The 17,997-nt window shown below is 32.2% G+C and overlaps 1 protein-coding gene across 1 annotated transcript; it reads right to left on the bottom strand.

Moving 5' to 3' along the window:
* Positions 1-8,592: 8,592 nt before the first annotated feature.
* On the bottom strand, positions 8,593-10,133 carry LOC110031501 (probable chromo domain-containing protein LHP1). The gene is made up of 2 exons (XM_020734725.1): positions 9,744-10,133; positions 8,593-9,652 (listed from the first exon to the last, which is right to left on the bottom strand). The coding sequence occupies exons 1-2, from the start codon at positions 10,085-10,087 to the stop codon at positions 8,878-8,880; spliced, it is 1,119 nt and encodes a 372-aa protein (XP_020590384.1). The 5' UTR covers positions 10,088-10,133; the 3' UTR covers positions 8,593-8,877.
* Positions 10,134-17,997: the final 7,864 nt, after the last annotated feature.

Here is a 17,997-nt window from a genome sequence, read left to right as displayed (position 1 = left end):
CTGGAGAATTTTGTCTTATAGCCTCGGGAAAAACTTGCGTCGGCGGCGTCGATGGCGTCGTCGGCTCCCTTAGTTCAAATCTCCACATTTTGGTCCTTTTCACTCCAAATTCGCTTCTTTTTGCATCTTGTTGCTCCATTGACCCTAATTCATCATTCCTGCAACAAAACATCAAAAAGACCTTTCTTTAAAGTGTAATATCATTAAAAACAGTATAAATAGGTATGAAAATCTCAACATATTTTCCTTTGGTCAAAAACCCTAGATTTATTCTCTAAAATTTAAGATGCCTCTCACTCACTCATTTTAGATGGTATAAAGATATCTTGTTAGCTATAGTAATGATCTTATCCAATGTCAATTCGATTCATTGAAAAAAAACATTATCTAAGGATTACCTGATTTGTTTGTAGAAAAGGTAAAAATAAACCTTCAAAGCCCACAAATAGGTGATATTCTATATGACATAATTACATATAGAAATCATATAAACACGTGTGTTAAAACTTGTCTTGAGCGTTGTGCTTATATTAAACTTAATAATCAACTCAAAAGAGAAAGCCTCACTAAGAGAAAACAATTAAGAGAATTCTATGAGCAATTTGCTTCTGATATTTCCAGAATTGCTACCTCTCAAAAGAAAAAGAGGATTATTCCCAATAAAAAAAAATGAGAGAAGAAAAAATCTTCTAAACCTTTCAACACTTCTTCTTCTAAGCCTCAAAACAAGAAGAAATAAATTAAGTATTTTAAGTGTGGATTATAAGTTCATTGTTCTAATGGTTGCACAACTAAGAAAAAACTTAAGAGCTTAAAATTGATGAACCCCCTTCATCAAAATCTTATGAATCTCTTATTAACTGACTCAGAGTCCACTTCACTGAGGAAGTAATTTTTGAATCTTCATTTTCTTCATCAGAAGATGAAAATAAAAGTTACTCTAGTTGTTGCAAGGGTTGTAACAAGTCAAATTATTATAAAAAAGTTGTTGAAATGTCATAATTAATTACCTTGACAAATCAACAAAAGGAAAAAAATTATAAAAATTCTTCCCCAAATTAAATGTATTTCTACCATAAATAAAGTTCTTAAAATTTTTAATAAAAAAATAATAATAATGAAGATATAAGCCATAATTTTTCTATATACTCTTCAAAAGAAGTATATTATAAAGTTATTGGAAAAACAAAATGAATTTACCATTAATGATCATAAAGCTAACTTTAATCAGTAAAAAAATGAGATTAAGATCATTAAGTGTGATCAAGAGAAAATTAAAGAAAGAATGGTTGATATTGAAACCAAACAATATTAACAAAAGAATATGAATTAAGAAAATGTTCCTTCAGAATAATTTATTCAGCCTATTTATAAAGCTATTATGCATAAATGGTATATCCCTATTATATTTATTCATAGAGAATAAATTTTACCGAATTTAAAAATACTTATTGATAGTGGTGTTGATATGAATTGTATTCAACAAGGATTTATCCCTTCTAAATATTTTGAAAAAACTGCTCAACGATTAACCTCTGCCAGCGATGACCGAATGTAGATTAAGCATAAACATTCAAATGCAGCTATTTAATATTCAAATATTTTTATTATTACTCTATTTTTACTTGCAAAAATTCTAATCCAACATATCATTTTAGATACTCTTTTTTTGCTGCAAAAAATGCCCATTCAAAAAATTGATCAAAATGATATTTAATACACTATTTTGATAAAAAAAAATACTACATTTCATTTCATTACTAATCCTCAAGAAGTAATTATTAATGAAATGAGTAGTATTAAAAATAAATCAGTACATATTATTTATTTAAATGAAGAAGCTTTTGAGAAAACTCTCTAAACTCAATTAAAATCATATCTTTGATGTTTATACTTCACTTAAGTGGTTTCTTATGATTTTATTCCATCATCATAAACCATAACTTTGATCTTTAGAATTCACTTTTGAATTTTAAAGACTTTAAACCCTAATGTTAAAAAGGTGGTTCAACCAATTAAAAGAACTACCTTAATTGAAACCACCCTTTTAGCCTTCCATTTTGCCATTAATAATACTATTAGGTGGAACAAGGGTAAGATTCCCTGAGTCATGGACTATTCAATCAACCTTGAATCCTAGACCAAATATAAATCAATACATTGATCATATAATCAAAACCTCTGATGGAAATGTTGAAGTAAGGCTTAATCCTTGAAAATTGATAATTATTCCTAGAATATTGAAACCATCTAAAACTTTTTTTCATTCATCTTCAACCCTTGAAGAAGAACCAGAAGAAGTTCTTCAAATGAATAGAAATAAAAAATTCCATCCAGTGAAAGAAAATTCTTCTCCCCCTTTTGAACTTCTGGAATGAGTTTTAATTTTTAATGAATTACACTCCGGGAAGTAATGCGAGAGTTATTTTCATTAGATAATATCATGAACCTTGCTATAAAAGTTTTAGGCTATGTTATCGAAAGAATGCCACTGAAGAATTTTGTCTTGAAATATGTGAGATATATTTTGATGACATTCTTAAAAGAAATAAGCATGGAAGAGGAGTCATTCTATTCGTTCCTTAGTTCACTCAGTGTTATACTAATCAAGCTCAACTTGCTATGATTAGTAAGAAAAATGGTAAAGTGAATAAGGAGAGGTAATTGAGTCACCATATCTTTCCTTGGAAGCAAGCATTAGCAATGATAAATTTGAAAGCCTTGAACTCACGACATTTGGAAAAACCAATACTAATGCACAAACACTAAAAAAAATTATTATTGTAGTAAAATAATCAAATTTTACTAATAATACTTTACAAATAATTGTTGGGCATTTATTTATGTCTGAAAATAAATTAGATTAAATTTTGAAATAACCCGAGGAGCCTCTCAAAATCCGAGGAGCCTAAAAGGTTAGTTCCTAAAAATGGAATAACTTTAGAAAAGGAGAAATCTACTCTTCGTATAATCAGACATACTAACATTCAACCTTCACCTAAACATGACCTAATATAAGACCAATTAATAAGGATTTAGAGAATTGCCTTTTGAAATGGAAAGAAAAATCTCTAACAACTCTGGAAGAAAGATCAGAAAAATCATCTACTAAAAATGAACTCTCTAATGATCAGGCTAATGATTTAGCTAAAGTATTTCAAAATCTTCAAATCAATAATTCTTGGAAATTAATAAAATTAATTATCCAAAAAGCCGCTTGAAAAACTTTATTATAGGCGTCCTCCTCCTATGTATGTTCATTTGATAAAACTTCTACCAGACAACAAAGAACGTATGATGCCATTGGTCTATGTGCTTGGGACATAAATGGCTTTATTAATCATCAAATTCATGAATAAATTCACCAAATGATGGTCTATGTTACCATGACACAAGCTAGGTGGTTCATCTTATTGACTCTATGAGCCCAATCATACTCTAAATGTGTTTTGATGATAACAAACAAATGTTGGATGATACTAATGTGTTTCTCGTATTACATGAAATATTTTAGACCTAGAAAGTTTAGTCAAACTTGTGAACTCAAAATGATATGCATTGGATAGTTTGGAGAAGTGTTTAGGGTATAAGTATGATATGTAAACAATAAGACAAATAAGAGCTCACTATTATTTAGCTTGAATCACTCATTTATTGCATATCTTGATAACCTAATTTTTGAAATTAGTTTTAAATAAGTATTTTCTCTACAAATTAATTGAAATAATTATTTTACATAAAAGTCTATATCTCCACACCACGTTCATATCTTCATCTGATTTTTGGTATGTAAGACATTAACATTATTTATAAAATGATAGTTTGATATTTTTTCAATGTTATGCTTAATTTTAAAAATAATATGAGGAAAAATTTTATCTCTCGTGAATAATCTGAAAAGAATTAGTCCATGATAAAATGTTTATATCTTCGCATAACAAGCTTAATTTTTATCTCATATTGAGAATGTAATACATTAACATTATTTATAGAATGATGGCTTGAATATTTTTTTACTATTATGCTTAATTTAAAAAATAATATAGTATAACATTTTCTCTCTCTAGAATAATCTAAAAATATTATTTTATATATTTTTACCCAATTAATGTTTTTAACTAATAAATTATGGGAAATAATTTATAAATAATTATAAATAATTATAAAATGAATGCCTATAGAATTTTTATTAAGTTTCACTTAAACATGAGTTCACTAGTCACACTTGTGTTCTAGTTAAACTAATTTTATCAATTAAGAGGTAATTATAAGGTATAATATGTTTTTCTATAAATTTTTTTTTTCTTACGGTTTTCGCCAAAATTTTTTCATAATATATTGGTGTAAACACTTATTTAAGTGTATTAAATCCTTAAGAATTTATTTATATTTTTTCAAATTATATTGTTACTTTTTTCTTGAACTAAATATTGCAAAATTCGTCCAAATTTAGAGCATATGTAGGATTCAAATTTCACAATTTTTTCCAAGTTTATTTTGGCCTAATTTTTGCATATTATATTATTTTAAATATTTGCCTATGAATTTCAAATGCATCTATTTGTAAATAAGATATTTGTATTATTGCTTCATTTTTATTTATAAAAAAATTCTCCCAACATATCATATTGGGTACTCTTTTTTTGTTGCAAATAATGCCCATTCAAAAAATTGATCAAAATGACATTAGTTGCTATGTTGTTTTAAGAAAATATTACACTTCATTTCGATACTGATCCTCAAAAAGAATTTATTAATGGAATGAAACACATTAAAAATAAATCTTTACATAATAATTCTTTGGAATAATCCTATTTTTTTCCTTTTGAGAGGGAGCAATTATGGAGATGTCATGAGTAAATTGCTAACATAATTCTTCTAATTGTTCTCTTTCAATGAGTCTTTCTCTTTTGAGTTGTTTCTTGAGTTTAATATCAGCACAAAACTCAAAACCAATTTTAGCACACAAATTTATAAGATGTCATATGTAAGGATATCATATGAAATATCACCTGTTTGTGGGCTTCAAAGGTTTCTTTTTATTTTTTCTCCGAACATATTAGGTAATCCTTTTATAAATTTTATTTCTAATGAACCGAATTAACATCGGATACTCTAGCTAAGATATCTTTATACCATCTAAAGTGAGTGAGTGATAGGTATCTTAACTTTTGGAGAATGGATATGGTTCTTTCTCCTTGGTCAGATACATTTCCTATGAAATATTCAAGAATTGCAGTTATTAAAGAGAAAATTGCTTCTTCATTTGTCTTTGAGGGATCTTTTATGTTTTTTTCACTTAGATTATTTTCTTTTTGATTATCAGTTAAAACCATTCTTAGAGCTTTCTTGTGAATCCACTAACAATCATCCTGACTGCTAGAGGTGAAGTGTATCGCCTAAATTGTGTCATAGTAGCATAGACCATCATTTGGTGAATTTCTATACAAATTTGATGATCACTAAAGCCATCTATCGTCATACGTCATATGATGTCCAGTGGAAGTTTCACCAAAGTTAATATCCATAGGAGGATGACAACTATATAATATTTTTCAAGAGGCTTTTTTGGATGATTAATTTATTAATTTCCAAAGAATCATTAGTCTGAAGATTTTGAAATGCTTCAGCTAAATCATCTACCTTAGCGTTAAAGAGATCATCTTCGATGGATAAATATTATTATTTTTTTTCATAGTTCTTAGAGATTTTTCTTTATATTTGGAAAGGTAATTCTCTAAATCCGTATTGCTTGGTTCAATATTTAGGTCAAGCTTTGGTGGAGGTTGAATGTTAGGATACCTAATTATTGGGAGAGTAGATTTTTCCTTTTCTAAGGCTATTTTGTTTTTAATAACTTTCCTTTTAGGCTCCTAGAGTTTTTGAAAAGCTGATCTAATTTATTTTCAATTTGAAATAAATATTCTACAATTGTTTGTAAAGTACTATTTATAATATTTTAATTGTTTTAATACAGTAATAAATCCTTAATCATATTTATCATTGCTAATGCGGACTTTCAAAAAGAGGATATGGTGACTTAATTATCTCTTTTTATTCATTTTCATTTTTAACTAATCATAGCGAGTCGAGCTTGATTAGTATAGTGCTGATTGAACCAAGAGACGAATGTAGTGACTCATTTCCCTTGCTTATTTCTTTTATGCATGTCATTAAAATATATCTTGCATATTTCAAGACAAAATTCTTCAGTGGTGTTCTTTCGATACCATTGCCTAAAATTTTCATATCGAGGTTGATGATATTCTCTAATGAGAATAGTTATCATATTATTTCCTGGAGCATAATTCATTAAAAATTAAAACTTATTTTAGAAGCTGTAGGTGTGAGAGAATGATTTCCTCTCGTTCGATGGAAAATTTGATTTCTATTTAGTTGAAGAGCTTCTACTATTGCTTCTTCATGGGGTGAAGATGAATCAATAGAAGTTTTTTCTTATTTTAGAAGCTGTAGGTGTGAGAGAATGATTTTCTCTCGTTCGATGGAAAATTTGATTTCTATTTAGCTGAAGAGCTTCTACTATTGCTTCTTCATGGGTTGAAGATGAATCAATAGAAGTTTTTGATGGGATCGATATTCTATGAATAGTTATCGACCTTCTAGGATTAAATCTTACTTCCACATTTACATAAGATGCTTGGATATTTGATTGATGTTTTGATTTATAATCGATTTTGGAGTCAAGGCTGATTGAATAGTCCATGACTTAGGAAATGTTACCCCATTCCATTTAATAGTTCTATTAGTGGAAATATGGGAGGCTAAGAGGTTGGTTTCAATTTAGGCAGTTCTTTCCATTGATTGAACTACCTTTGTAATATTAGGGTTTAAAGTATTTAGAATTTGAAAGTGAATTCTAAACACCAAAGTTATGGTTTCAATCTTGGGAGAAAATCATAACCATGTAGCTGTAGTTGGAGTTTGACGACTTCAAATAGGTAGACGTCCATCAAAGATAAACTAAAATTAGGAAAGGTGTTGAAATAGATTGGCCCGTGGCACACCCTGGTTTCAATGACACCCATGAGAGAATGGGCCCAGTTAAAGCATGTACCGTCTCTCAAGAAAGCAAATATCATTCCATCTAAACCTTTCAAGGTGAGTGGTTTGAATGAAATTTGAATTAGAAAAATATGGATATATATGATATCTCACATATATCTATGTACGCCTTCTTCTGTTAATACGTAGAGTGTTTTATTAACCTGATACACTGTGATCGACTGTTTTAACTTCTTAATAAATGCTTTTTCTTTGAAATCAAATGTCCATATTTTGTAGATAAGGGAGTTATCTACTTTAAAAATTAATCATCTATTTTGACCTTCTTCATTAAAAGCGCATTTTGTCATTTCAGCATCCATCCATCCATGCACGCATCCATCAATAATGATAATCTAAATACATAGGTGTTAGGTATAAATAAATAGGAATTAGGCGGCATTTATGTAGAACTTCCATAAACATATTACAAACTTTAGAATTTCTTAGAGAAATTATGGAGATATAAGTCATAAAAGATTGAGACCTTGAAAACAAAAACGGTGTCAAATGGTGTGATTTCAACAATGAATAGATACGAGTGAAAGAATCTAATACTATCAAATGGTGTGATTTCAACAAGGAATGTGGAAGTGGCTCTTAAATTAATGAAGTGATGTCATAGAATTTTTCAAACTTAAAAATGTACTTCAAATATGAATCAAACATTTATATATATATATATATAAATCAATCTGCCAAGTACAAAGCATAATTTGGGAATCCTATGATCCTGTATTTGTATGACTTAAAAATGTACTTCAAATATGAATCAAACATTTTTATATATATACATAAATCAATCTGCCAAGTACAAAGCAAAATTTGGGAATCCTATGATCCTGTATTTGTTAATTTATTACAACAAGGTGTCAAAAATAATCTCTGGTGATGAACATGAAAAGTAAAAAAGTTCAGGAAAGTTCCATTAAAAAGCCAGAATTTAACTTCAGAAAATATCAGGTGCTTAAAAAAAGAATCCATCAGTTTTTTAATCATCAAGCAAGAATTACTGAAGAAGATGGGTGAAATATGAATAGTTTTATTATGAAGCAACAAAAAATACTCTTTGATTCTTATGCTTATAGCCGATAACTGATTTCATATAATTTCTAGGGCCACAAAGCAAATGTCAGCCAAAAATATAATAAGAAAAACATAAGTCCATCAAAATAAACACAAACTTATCTTATGTAGTTCTATAGATGGAAAAATGAAAATTAGATAAATTCATTATGTATTTACATACATACCTCTCAATTCCTTTGTATTGACATAACTAACAGCTAAACTTTAATTATTACATATATATGACATCTTATTTATGCATGAAAGGGTGTCTCCCACTTCTTGAAAGTTAAAATAGTGTTATTTTGATGTGATGTGAAATATTTGGGAGGTATAAATGTAAAAAAAAAAATGAATTTTATGTGTTAGATACGTAAATACATAAGAATTGGGTGGTATGTATGTACAGGACCCAAAATAAGAAATAAAAAATAATCTTCATATATTCACAATGTGGTGCCTTGTACCATAAATCAAAATAAGACTTCATCACCTTGTTAGTATTCAAGTCAAGATAACTAACTGCATTACTGTCACACATAACATCAGACTTCAAAACCTCTCTAAACCATATAAATCACTCCAAATTACCAATTCTGCAACATGAATTCCTTCAAAAAGGTCAGCAGAAACACAACAGAACCATCTACCTCCACCAGCCAATTTGCAAACTTGAATTGAGAGATGAAAAAATCAATAAGTTTGGATTCAATCAAGTTGAAAATTAGCTTATTTCAGCTCTGCAACTCATGAAAGAGGACTATAACGCAGATGCTGCTCATAATAGCTTATCAAAAGCAATGGATTACTGAGCTTCAAGTCCTTGTTATCCACAAGAACTTCCTGTCCATCAGACCTCAATGCAGTAAAAATAATGGAAACTTGCTGAACATTATCAGTAACAGAAGCATGGTAACGCACAGCCTTCAGAATCTTGGTAATGGTATGTGGATTCATTGAATCATCAAGCTTTTTTGTCTTGTTTCCAATCTCCTCCTCATTCTCATTTGAATCGGCACCTTCATTCCCCAGCTTTTCTCCTGCAATAACTACATTATGAGCTTCATCCTGTTGACAATGAACAGAATTCTGCTTGAACCTTCTCACAGAACCAGACTTCCTCTTCTTTGATCCAACAGGATGGCAAAACTCAACTTTTGAGGCCCCATCCTCCATGGATCCTTCTTCCTCCACAGCAGGCACATTGAGCTGGATTGAAATATGCCCTGCCTCCTTGTCACTCTCCTTCTTCTTCTCATCAGCTTCATGAGATCCATTTGCCTCAACCTCGTCAACAATCTGCTTCTCTTTTCTAAGCTCATTCTCAATAGAAGGAGACGCCTCTTCGTTCCTTACAGAACGCGGTTTCCTCTTGATAAACGCATTATTGAGTCCACTGTGCTTCCTTTTTCTCTTTCGGCCTCGAGATGGTGATCTCTCCTCAAAAACCTCAATGAAATCCGCGCAGGACTTAAGATTCTCGATTGGCTCCCATGTATTGGCAGTTTCCGGCCATCCACGCCTTCAAAATTGGATTTTTTTTCACAAATTTTAGCTTTTGAAAACGAAACCCTAGGAAAAGGGTGTACAAGAAGGGGGGAGAGTAAGACTACCATTTGATGAGATATTGGACTTCGCCCTTTCGAATACGCTTCTTGCGAATATCTTCGATCTCGTAAAAACCTTCTTCGAGCTTTGTAGGCTCGCCTTCTCGGGGAGCTTCGTCTTGTCGATCTTTCTCTGAAACCCCTTCTTCATCGGCGATTTCTGCTTCCACTTCCTCCTCCTCCTCTTCTTCTTTTTCTTCCAAAGCTGCTGCCTTTTCTTCCAAAGTTGCTGCTTTTTCTTCAAGAGCGGCTCCTTGTGGTTCCGAAGAGGGAACGGCATCATCGCCGCCGGCCGCAGCTTGTTCGTCGGAGGGCGGCGGAGTATCGATTTTCTTCCGGCCGCCTTTCATTGTTCGGGGAGGAGCTTGGCTTATGACGGAGTGAATTTTACTGCACTGTCTAATTCCTATGTATTTATATATCAACACTAAATTTTAATGTGCATATTAATATCACTTTAGGGATGTATCAAAAGTTTATTTCACTTAAAAAGTGAGCTAAAAATGATCTTTTTTTATGTGATAAAAGAAATTTTAGTATTAGAAATGTAAAAATTAAAGTATAGGTTATAGATATATAAATTGATAAGAATTGTTCAGTATGTATGTAAATGCCACTAAAAAATATTGTATTTACCTTATTTTATTTGTCATTTTGAATCTGCTGATAGCAGATTTTTTATTTTACACTTGTGCCAGTGGTTGGACTCTTCTATCCTCTTTATATAGGTACGTATATATGTATATGCATGTATATATTTATATATGTATAGTGTATATATATATACATGCATATATCTATATCTATCTATATATCTATATATATATATATAGTATATATATAAACATACATCTATATCAGTATCTATCAATACATCTCTACTATATCTATCAATATAAATAGTATATGTTTCTATCTATATATATATAGATACATCTCTAAATGTATCTATCTATATATATACATTCATCTATATCTGTATCTATCTATATTGATATGTAAATATGTATTTATATATATCTATATATATACACACATCTATATATATATATATATTTCTATAGAGACATGTAGCTATATATATGCATACATCTATATTAATATCTCTATGTATATAGATATGTGGATATGTAGCTATATATGTGTGTGTGTGTGTATGTGTGCGTGCGCACGCGTGCATATGTGTATATATATGTATATATACGTGCACATCTATATTAATATCTCTATGTATATAGATATGTAGATATGTAGCTATATATGTGTGTGTGTATGTGTGCGCGCGCACGCGTGCATGTGTATATATATGTATATATACGTGTGTATATATTGGTTGTTGTGTTATGAGGGAACATATCTTATGTTTTTTGTTATGGGGGAAGGCTGTGATGACTGGCTCGAGTGATCTACTCCCCTTATCGTCTGAAAAGAAATGTAAGAGGTTTTTGTTTAAGGGAATTTCTATGCGATAAGAAGAGTCGAAAGTGAGCAACATGTCGCCTCCCAAAAGAGCTCTTTTGGGAGATGACAAGTGGTATCAGAGCAGATTACTGTCTGCCAATTGTGTGGACTCTCCATGGTCCAGTGGGACCCTCGGTGGAGCCACTCCTTGACGAGGGCGTCACGTGATTGGGTAGAGGAGAATGTCACGGACAAAAAGTCCCACATCGGCTAGGTGTAGGACCGAAAAGTAGTATTTAAATCTTGGGGTGCCCACCACCTCTAAGAGCTCTTTTGGGAGGTGACAAACAGCCTGAGTATCAAGTTTTTCTCGTTAATCTTTAAAAAGATTAAAATTTTGCTCAGTCTGGTATCCCTCTATAATAGCTAAGGTGATGTAGTCTCATACATTGGAGGATGCTTTGTTATAACAAAGCTTGACCGGCCTATGTCGTATGACTGACATTTATCACTTAATGGCCTATAGTCAACCATTCTTTGTCAAGATTGTTAGGCTCAACTAGAGCTCGAGGAGAAGGTGAAGGGGGAGGTGGTTAAGAAAAAGTTAAATGAAGCAAAGATAGGCGAGCTCATTTACAAAGAAGAAAATGGGGTCTTGAAGAAGAGTCTATCTATATCAAAGACACCAGGTGAGTTCATTGAGCTTTCTTCCCATCCAGTACAGAAGGCTATACTAGTAGAGAAATTCTAGTAGGGGATCTTGTATGATATTGGTCACGTGATTAAGACTAGCCTAGTCACCTCTGATTGGTCTAATTAGGAGAATTTTTCTACTTGAGGGAAGAGTCTAGTAAAGGAAGTGGGGTGATGGAGATAATGACGGGTCATCAAATGTTTAGATTGGTTATGACTGCTGGCTGTAAAGAGAAAAGAAAAGTTTCTTTCTTTATTTGCATGTATCTTATAAATCAATTTTTATAATCCAATTCATAGTTTATGAATGAAAGCTGAAAAAGCATTTTTGTTTGGTCGTATCTTAGAGTTTTTTATTTTTATTTCTAATATTGTGTACCTAAGTTGAGCCAGCCACAAAAAAATATCGACTAGACAATCGGTGAACTAAATTGATTTAAAAGTTGAGTTAGTCGGCGGGCCGAAAGGCCAGTTGATTGGGATAGTGTTGTAGAGTTTGAATAAATGAATGAAAATGTAAAGAGTTCGTGACTTGTTTGTTATGCTATTGCTTGACCCAAGTCTTACATCACACATGTCTTGGTTGCTTGGTTAAGTCATCGTCTTTGACAGACCTCGCCTTACATTAGAAATATTCAACAAATATTGTCTCAGTCATTGCGGGAGTAACCGTCCATACTTGCTACTAGTGTGATTCATGTAGTGCCCACCATAGATCTTGTTGCGAGTGAGAAGGGAATGACCACAAGCACTTGACCTGTGTTCTGAGAGAAGATGAAAGAAAATTTTATGACTCATGGGCGTTAAGGGCCAGGTAATTGAGCGAATTTTCAATCGGACGACTATCAATATTGTCGGATAAATCTAGTCGCCGAGTGAAAACACCATTGGAGGGCTAACATATGTTTTATGAGTGTCAGTCGGACTCGATGACCCTTTGCATGAACTTCAACCAAGTTCCTCGAGTATTTTTCAGATCATACTACTACGTTCGTGAGCTATAGTTAAGTTCTCCAAGAGTTGGTGAACCCTGAGTTCTCCAGTGGTTGATTGGCTTGTCACACTCTCTCAGTATTACTTTTGCACTTATTAGCACAATGATTATTAATGGGCCTATTTATATACCATTGTCGCACTTATTTGCACAATGATTATTAGTGGGCCTATTTATATACCATTTTTGGTGTCGTTTTGTCAAACCTTTGTGGGCCTACTGTATTCAATTCAATATAAATTTTACCCATCATGATACAAACTTGATAGATAGCATCGTTGCTTTGCGCCTACATATACATAATTTGTTTCAATGGATGTAATTAATGTTTCCTATATCACTCTACAATTATTAATTAAATCATAATAAATTTTCATTAGTATTAATAAATTATATTTTATTAACTTAAATTAAAAATAATATGAATTTGTTTGAAGTAATATTTTCTTGATTTATTTATATTAATTATTATCATTAATTAAAAAAAGTATTTTTAGAATATTAAAATGATGTCATTTGAATTTTTTTGTTAAGTAAATAAACATTCTCATGCCTATGTTTAATAAATAAAATAATATTCATACTTATAATGATACAGTGAGATGTATAAATGGCTACATCAAAACCTTTATACATAATTGACTAACATATATTAAATTACATTTTAAACTAAAATACAAGCAAGACTTTATCTAATATTATAGGGTTCTTAATGTCCTTAATGATAGATCCAATGCCAATAATCTTTCCTTTTGCATTATTTAGTGAATTTTAGTTTTACATTATATATCTATCTATCTATATCTATCTATCTATCTATCTATGTATGTGCGTGTGTGATAAGTCATCAAGAAACCACTATCTATATACAACATGACTTACAAAAATTTTGAATTGAAGGAACTCCTATTAAAATAAAAAGAGATGTTAACTTCTGGACCCCTAAATTATTTGGGTTTGCATTCTATAAGAGTAATATACTATCAAAACTATGTAGCACATTTAGTATTGAATCTCTTAGGTGCCTATAATAATAATGATTGCGTGTGAAATTATGATTAACAAACACATTAATCCAAGGAAATATAACCTTGAGAAAAAAAAAATCAAGTAATGATGTATGCATAAGATTTAATTTGATGTACATGATTTTAATGAGCATGAGGAGAATATGGAGATGTACATAATTTTTGTTAAGCATTCTATTAGACGAAATGCTATTTTGAATTTGAGATAGTTATAGATGGAGGAAATATTAAAAAATAGATGAAAAGTTTGGCTCACATTTTTTTAATGGAGTAAATCTCGACAGAAGCAAAGTGATACCAAATAAATCTAACAAAAGAAGCAAATCAGATTATTATTATTGAAAAATAGAAAGAAACTAAACAAGGGTCATAAAATTGAAAATAAACTGACATTAATACAAATGGGAATCTAGGGGGAGGGGAAAGCTGATGATTTTTGGTTGGACAGCAGCTGTGGGGCAGTTTGGAGAGGCTATAGCAGCGTTTCAGTGAATGGCAGGGAGGAGGGGACAATGGGATAAGCATTAGCAGATTGGGGCATTAATACAAATGGGAATCTAGGGGGAGGGGAAAGGTGATGATTTTTGGTTGGACAACAGCTGTGGGACAGTTTAGAGAGGCTATAGCAGTGTTTCAGTGAATGGCAGGGAGGAGGAGACAATGGGATAAGCATTAGCAGATTGGGACGACAACAGGGAGGTAGCTGGAGGCAAATTGAGGCTACAGCTGGAGGCAAATTGAGGCTACAACAGGGAGGTAGCTGATTGGGATGGCATCAAGGAGGTTGCCTTGGGGTTGTTGGAAGGTTGTTGGGAACAAACGAAAGAGACAGGTGAAGCAAAGCGACCTAGAGAGGGGCTTGGTGACATGGAGAAGCAACAGAAAGGGGTCTAGCTAGCTGAGTTGCAAGAGGAAGGGGTCTGGCGATCCGAGTGACAACAAGAAGGGGTATGACAATCTGAGTGACAAAAAACAAGGAGTCGGGGACTGTACTATTGTAGGAAGGATTTCAAACAATGCAAGATCAATGACATAACCACCACCTCGGAGCATAAAATCTGAATCTAAAAATTTGGATGAGTAACATGGACAGTTTAAGCTTTTCAGCACTATGCCGAGAGACTGAATTATTGTGTTAGTTGTTGGGTTTCCATCAACCGACACACATGGGCCTGTTTGGTCTAGGCTTCTAAGGGTCCTGTCAGACCTTTGAGGCTTTGCATTGTTGCCAAATTAGAGTGGGGCGTACTCCTAATTATCCTAAGACTATATATTGTCTTTTCTGTGTTTTAGGTTTAGTTATTGCTGTGATTTGTTTCGGAACAGTCATCGACACATCATTTTCCTTTTCTAGGATGTATCCAAAGGTTTTGAGTGGTGCTTTGGCTTTATTAGGTTCTCGAGGTGGTGTGTATCCCTTCATCCCTCACTCTCTCCCGCACCAATTCCCTTCACCCTAACCGCTCCCCCATTGCTGTCACCACTTAGAAAATACCAGACCTCTTGATTTTTTCCATCCAACTTTGTTGTCGCCACTCAAGAGAACACCCCCACCGCTGTCCTTGCGTCATACCCCTTCCCCCCTACCGTCGTCACTTTCCCCCTTGCAACCGCCACCATCCAGCGTGCTAGCCAACCCTATTGCCACCTCCCTGGAAGAACAAATTCCTAGTGGCACCACATTCAGCCAAAATCCAACCCAAGTTCTAGTGTTGTGTGTTATTTTGTTGCAATTTTAGATTTCTATCCTGTTTTGCAGTAATTTTAAATTTGAATTCAGTATTAATTTTTGCTTTCCATTGAATTTTCCTTAAATTCTTGTATCACAATATATCACATCACTCAATCACACATCACAACTATGCTATTACATACACATCATTAAATTTATCACAAACCTAGGATTCCTATGAAATGCATTAGGTGCATGTCTTGGTGTCAGTGGAGCATAAAACATGCTAGTGTACATATATGTCCACATGTGTATGAGGCAAGCAACAAGGATATATATTACTTTGTTAAGGTTTTAGGGTCCAAAGCTTAAACGTTTTAAGGAAGGAAATTTAATGAAGTTAATTTTTGTTCGTGCGCGTTAAATTTGACTTAATAGGGGTTTTGATACTTTTGAAAGTATAGTTAATTTTAAGAAAACATCATTGAAAGATCATCATATGGGTTTCAAAATAATGGCCTTATCATGATTTAATCACTATCATTTTGGAATTTTTTAGCCTTGAATCCTAGTTACTATCACATATATTATCAATATTTGCCCTTTGATTAATGTCACATGGCTTCTATAAGGCAAGTTTCTTGGTCCCTACAGATAATGGCTTAGGTAAAATTTATTATTTCTAGAATTTACAAAACTGCCAAAATTGAATGCAATGATGTGATGGTGGTGTCCATTGATGCATGCAAGATGATGTGGCTGAGTCATTGTTTGATGTTGATATGGGTGATAGAAGATTTAAGTGGTATGTATTTAAAAGCTCCTTCCATTTATTTGATGAGTTAAAATGTGATGTCAATTCCAATTTATCTCCCTTGTTTTCTTAGCCATTCGAGGTGATGATAGCTGCTGGAGCATGCTGGTTTTGGGGAATTTCAGCCCTCTGCCAGCTTTGACTGGCACCACTGCTGTTTCTCTTTTTGTAATTTTATGAAATGTATTGTTTTGTTGTGTGTTTCATATTTTCCTTTTAAATCACTGTCACAGGTGGCCTTTAATGCACTTTCCATGATTTTCCAGTGCTATAATAGTTTACCAATTACCATGCTGTCTTTTGGAAAGCTACATGATATGTATATATATATATATATATATCTTGCATCTATATATGTACATATCTATATATGTTTACATTTATATATGTATGCATGTATCTATCTATACATCTATCTATATATATGCATCTCTCTCTGCATATATCGATAGATTACCAATTTCTCATGCGCTAGACCATATTGTGAGAGCCCGCGCATGTGCCTAAATATTCGAGAACCCAACGTCACTGGAGATCGAACCCGTGACCTATGAGTACTTATAGTGAACCCCGCCAAACAACAGACCACGACTTGAGGCTGAGCGCGTGCGCAGACAGATATATATTGCATCTATCATACAAACTAAGAAATTAGATGGTTCATTCAGCATTAAAAGAAATGCAAATATGATCATATATTTCGTTTCAAACTATAACTTTATAGAATTTTATCAACTAAAGTCATCATGCAAATGGAACACCGAACATATAAAAAAAAAACGTATGTATTTAATGTCAAATTTATTTTAATTTCTATTTTTAAAATTAGAGTTATCGTATCATTAAAACCATCTATAATAAAAAATTTGATAAACCTAATTTGTTGAACAAATGATTTGATTTTTTTTTCCTTTAATTTTGCATTCCATTAGTTTTATTAATATTAAAAGTAATGGCCATTTTAATTTTATTTAATAACAATGGGGAGACATGAAGGACTCCTTTAAACCTTTGGCCCAAGACCAACGAGCAACATCCATAGTTCTAAAAATTGGATCGAATCGGCCAGTTCGATTAGTTTAGTCGTGAATTGACCGAAGGTCCGGTTCCGAGTGGCGTAAAAACCATCTCTGCATTGAACCAGGATGAACCGGCTAGAACCGACAGTACAATCTCTGAACCGGCTGGAAGCGGCGTCTAACCGTTGAACCGATTATTTATTGCTTTTTGATAGAAAGTTTTTGGATCATAATACATGATTTCTAGACTTCTTTTTGAGAGTTATATAATTAGTTTAAGTTCACACCTCATTATATTTCATGATATATTTCCTATACTACATATACTACATCATTATTATTTCATTTAAGTTATATTTAATATTTTTTATATTTATAATGTCACCCGGTTCAACTCTGGTTCAACCATTGAATCTTGAACATCCTTCTTAGGTTGTGTCCAGTCCAATTTTCAGAACCTTGCAATATCAACTAATGGACTGTAGACGAACCCAGAATTAATTAATATAATGTTTATAAAAACATAAATTTAGCTAAGAAAATAAAAAACCAATTGAATGCCTTATATGTTGATACATAAGATTTATAAACAAATATAATTTTTTATGTATTTATATAACACTTAAAAAGTTTTATATA

This window comes from Phalaenopsis equestris, unplaced genomic scaffold (assembly GCF_001263595.1).
Source record: "Phalaenopsis equestris unplaced genomic scaffold, ASM126359v1 Scaffold000834, whole genome shotgun sequence".
NCBI lineage: Eukaryota > Viridiplantae > Streptophyta > Magnoliopsida > Asparagales > Orchidaceae > Phalaenopsis > Phalaenopsis equestris.
Note: the sequence above shows the minus strand (reverse complement) of the source record. Positions and strands in the feature narration are given on the sequence as shown.